This window comes from Monopterus albus, unplaced genomic scaffold (assembly GCF_001952655.1).
Source record: "Monopterus albus unplaced genomic scaffold, M_albus_1.0 scaffold35.1, whole genome shotgun sequence".
NCBI lineage: Eukaryota > Metazoa > Chordata > Actinopteri > Synbranchiformes > Synbranchidae > Monopterus > Monopterus albus.
The window spans coordinates 853811-858465 of record NW_018127915.1 but is presented as its reverse complement, the minus strand read 5'-3'; the positions used below and the strand labels follow the sequence as shown (position 1 = coordinate 858465).

The 4655-nt window shown below is 40.3% G+C and overlaps 1 protein-coding gene across 1 annotated transcript in view; it reads right to left on the bottom strand.

Moving 5' to 3' along the window:
- Nucleotides 1-3337: 3337 nt before the first annotated feature.
- Nucleotides 3338-4655, bottom strand: part of LOC109958864 (NACHT, LRR and PYD domains-containing protein 12-like) — a 3801-nt gene continuing 2483 nt past the window's right edge. The window contains exon 5 of the mRNA XM_020597812.1: nt 3338-3521. Within this exon, the coding sequence (XP_020453468.1) occupies nt 3338-3521 (184 nt within the window). The remainder of the gene's footprint in view (nt 3522-4655) is intronic.

Genomic DNA, 4655 nt, shown 5'->3' with positions numbered 1-4655 from the left:
TGTTGCTCTACTGCTTCCACCTGGTCCAAAGTACTACTGTTAAATGTTGCCTATGAAAACATCTATAATTTATCAATTGTTCTTGTTCCAACCAACTGAGTGGAGTAGGATGTAAAATGGTGATTCTGAAACGTCAACTTCACAAAGCTGCAGAAACAGAAGCCCTGAGGTCTCAGCAGGCCATCACAAGTGAAAACATTTCCTTATAATCACGCTACATATATGCAACACACACTAAACCATCATACCTGCTCCATCAGCTGGTCTGACATCCCATATCCTGTCAACCACCCCCCTCTAGTGTTGCACCATTAGAATACAGTGGCAGTGATACAAAGTGCAGCAAGGCCATGTGGTATCAGGGTGGATCCTGTCATCTGCCTTTCTGTCCATTTGTCCATCAAACAAGACATACAACCTGTCACCAGCATCAGTGCCTCTGCAAACTGTCTATATTGTGAAAAAATATTGTAACTGGTTTGTGTAAGTGTTAACTATAGAATTCAACATCAAATATTCATTTAGGATCTGAGCTGTAAGGATCCTAAGATACCAGCATTAGACAGTTTTAAGACTGATGTGCAACTGTTCAGTAACATAAAAATAATAATAACAATAATACAGCTGCAGTTCCATCCTTGCACAGTAAATAAAATTCCACAGTACTGTTTGTGTTACTCAAACAGAGAACTTCTGCACCCGATTTATTCAAAGGATTACAGGTAAAATTAACATTACACGCTCAGGTATCTTGCACCTCCAAACTGCTCGCAGGCAGATGTAAGATGAAAGACCCTGAACCCACCAGGCCTATACATTATATCCCCTCGGTTGGGCTAGCCCCATACTACACAGAAACGTCAACCGAGACGTCTCTGTTACCAGCTTTGCAGCTGGTCATAGCAGTAGTCAAAACATGAAGCAAATCAACGTGTGTGTGTGTGTGTCTGTTGGTTAAGTGGTGTGTAGCTAAAAACATTCTCACGACCTCTAGTAACATGTCGTGGCTTAAACATAAGAACCTATTATGGCTAAGGCTACAGTTATACACGTCATAATAATAATATTAAACACCCTGTCTGCTGACAGTCATCAACTCTTCTCTCTAGTTATCCTTGACCAGATGTACCCTGTAGAAACTCATAAGCATGACTAAGCATTTAACAGTCTAACTAGACATCCTATCTCCACTAAACATTTCTAATACATAAAGTATCTATCCAATTTCTATCTGACTAAAAATACCTAACAACTGGAAACGCTGACAGAAGAATCACAGGTATCATGTAAGTAAAAGATGTTTGTGCTTAAACAAACTATTCAAACCTGGTAAATACACACATTTGTTTTCTTGCCAAGAGTTAAATGAGAAGACAGTTTGAGAATACTAGTCCTGGTTCCAGTCTGACTGCTAAGCTCAGCTGACTGGCTGCCATGTATTTACTATAGAGACATGAGCGCATGAGGTGCTGGCCTTCTCATCAAACTCTCTGCAAATAAACAAAAGCAGTGCATTTCACCAAAATTATTACTTTGTGTGCACATGCAGTATGTGTGTGTGTGTGTGTGTGTGTGTGTGTGTAATTTAAGCCAGTGCAACGGACAAGCAGATAAGTTGGTGCTTGTGTATGTCTCACCAGATGTGACAATCCTGCATGTGTTCATATCCCTGTGCACATGTACAGTATATCTATACAAGTGTAGAGGTGTGTGTGTGTGTGTGTGTGCCTCAGACGAAGTGCATGCTAACAAGCCTCATACTTTGCTGACAAGTGAAAGCAACCAGAGGAGAAACAACAGAGTGGACAGTCCCCATGTATGTTGCAGAGCTGACAAGAAGCTGCACAAACTGCTTAAGGTTGTCAGACCCGGTTTTACAGCTTCCATCCACACAAACAGTTTTGTCACACCCAACAGAAAAAGGACCACAAGCCAGGTGTATTTGATCCCTTCTTTTGATTATGTCTGTTCTGCTCTGTGTTATTGAGGCTATTCTATGATCACACAGAAAGAGGCATGGTGATATTTATCTATTTATTTATTACAGTGTTTACAAAAGCCTGGGGGTTATTTTTAAACTTTTTGATCACAAGCTAACGTTCAGCTATTCTCACTGTACCTCAAATTTTCAAATTCTTCCTCTGTTAACACTTTTAGTTGTCACAAATCTGTCTTGTTCTGTGCCTTAACCTGTGCGATTATTTCTTATCTATGTTTCTGCTACTCTTTACCACATTAAAACTGATTAGACAGCAACATTTGATTTAATCTGTGTGCATCCAAAGTGTTGTGCAGTGGAATACAAACACTGTCGGCAGCAGAAAGTTGTGTGACTGGGCCTTTCTACACACAGTAATCATCCCTTAACAATTTGACAAAGTGAGTGCACTTTATGAGATTTGTTTTGTTTATGCTGGAATCTGTACACACACACACATCAACAGGTAAAAATATAAAAGAAGGGAACTGTACAGTTTCTCAGGACTAGCAGATAGCAGAGGTGCAATCAAAAGATTTTGAGGAGATCAAAACTCATTTCATATACATATCAGCCAACCTCTCCAAAGGACAAAACTCACTTTCAAACATGAAACCTACAGAAAAACAACTTCAGGTGTGTCTGTTGTTAGGTATTTTTAGTCAGATAGAAATTGGATAGATACTTTATGTATTAGAAATGTTTAGTGTCACCCTCTTTATACTTTTGTATGCCACTCCAACATCAGCGTAAAAACACTCAACCTCCCAGTAATGGCAACCTGTCAGGCCTTCTTCACACAGCACCTGAGGGGCATCAAATCTGTCCGGATGATCAGGATATGGCTGCTGCTTTATATCATATATTGCCATTTTGTTCTCCTCACTCAGAACTACATTCACACCCACTGTGTTGGGGTCCAGTGTCAGATCACAGGCATCTCCAATCAAGACAGAACAACTAATTCACCAGTGAGGTAACATTACTTAGCAAATGTGCAAAGTGGCTATGGCCAGAGCTTGGTAGTCTCTAGTTGTGCCTTGTTGTCTAAATCACCTCCTAAAGAAACAGGAATACTGTAGGACAGTGTACCAACACTGCAGCCCCTTACAAATAAGTCCTGATTTGAAAAGATTTTAAAAAACCTGTATGCATGTTATAATATCACAGCTTAAGAATCTTAAAAGTAATTATATTCTCACACTGTCTCAGGAGCTTCAAGTCAAACCAGCATTCTTCATTGTGGTTAACACTAATGGGAAACAAAGGGACAAAGTAAAAAATATTGTCACATTTTAAATCAAATGAATAAAATGAATCTTACAAATAAATCTTGAAATAATGATACAGGTGTGTCTGCTAGTCATACTTGAGTTTCTCCAGACTGCAGCGTGAATCCCTTTGTATTTCACTTAGCAGCTGGACTCCTTGATCTGTGAGGTGATTGAAGCTCAGGTCCAGATCCTTGATGCTGCAGTGGTCAGACCTCATAGCTGAAGCCAGCGAAGCACATCCGTCTCCCCTCACTTTACAGAATGAGAGCCTACAGAAATGAGACAACTGACATTTAAGGTGTTGTGTAGATGCCCTTATCAGCAGCAATTTTCACTGGTTAACATGACATGGGCCCTATTTTTATTAGTCATTTATCAAGTGCTCCCTTTGGACTTGCTGACAATTGCAGTACCATATATCACACAAGCTGACACTTTACCAAGAGCCGGACCAAAAGGAGTACGCACGGATCAATCCTGAAATATCGATCTGTCCAATCCCAACGTTTCGTTTTCTATCATTGATTCCTATGTTAAAAGATCAATATCTAAAATAAGTAGGCTAACCTGGGGTAGATGTATATTTTATCTTCAACAGACAGACAGTCAGTAGACAGTAGCTACACTTCCCAGGACAGTCCAAATAATACCCAGTTGATAGGAACTACTTCTCCTTCCGCCAGTCATAGTCATATGCAAACTATGGCTCCGTAAACGTGTTAGCCGCTGCGCAGAGTAAGAAAAACTTTTAGTCTGGAGTCTCTTGGCAACAGAGTGGATGTCATACGGGGTTGTAAAGGGTTGTAAGATTTGAATCTTATAGGCTCTAGTTACTTTATCCTTTTCATAACTTTAGTTTCCTTTAGTTATTTTTCAGAACTTTATTTTCTTTTAGTTACTTTTCATACCTTTATTTTTCCTTGGTTATACATAATAAAACTGTATTGATGACTGCAATATTCTACTGAGTGAAACTTTGGAACTGTATGCTGAAATTCTGCAGAGACAGGATGTCTGTTTTACATTTTAACAAAGACCTGTTGGCCTGTTTTGCATCTTCACCTAGACCCGCTTAGCATATTCCAAGTTCTGCTTTGTCATGTAGTATCTTGCAGAGACAGGGGGCCTACAACCTGAGATGACCACCTGGTCCATTTAGCATACTCACTAGGTCCTGCTTTCTCCTGTAATAGTCTACACAGATAGGGGGTCTGCAGCGTAGACAACCAATTGTTCAGTGTTCATTGATCAAGTTGCCGCCTGGTGTGTGCTCTCCCCTCTGCTGTTTTCACTCTACACCAACGACTGCATCTTGAAGGACCCGTCTGTCAAGCTCCGATATAATGGTCATTGGTCTCATCCAAGATGGCGATGAGTCAGCCTACAGACGGGAGGTTGCGCAC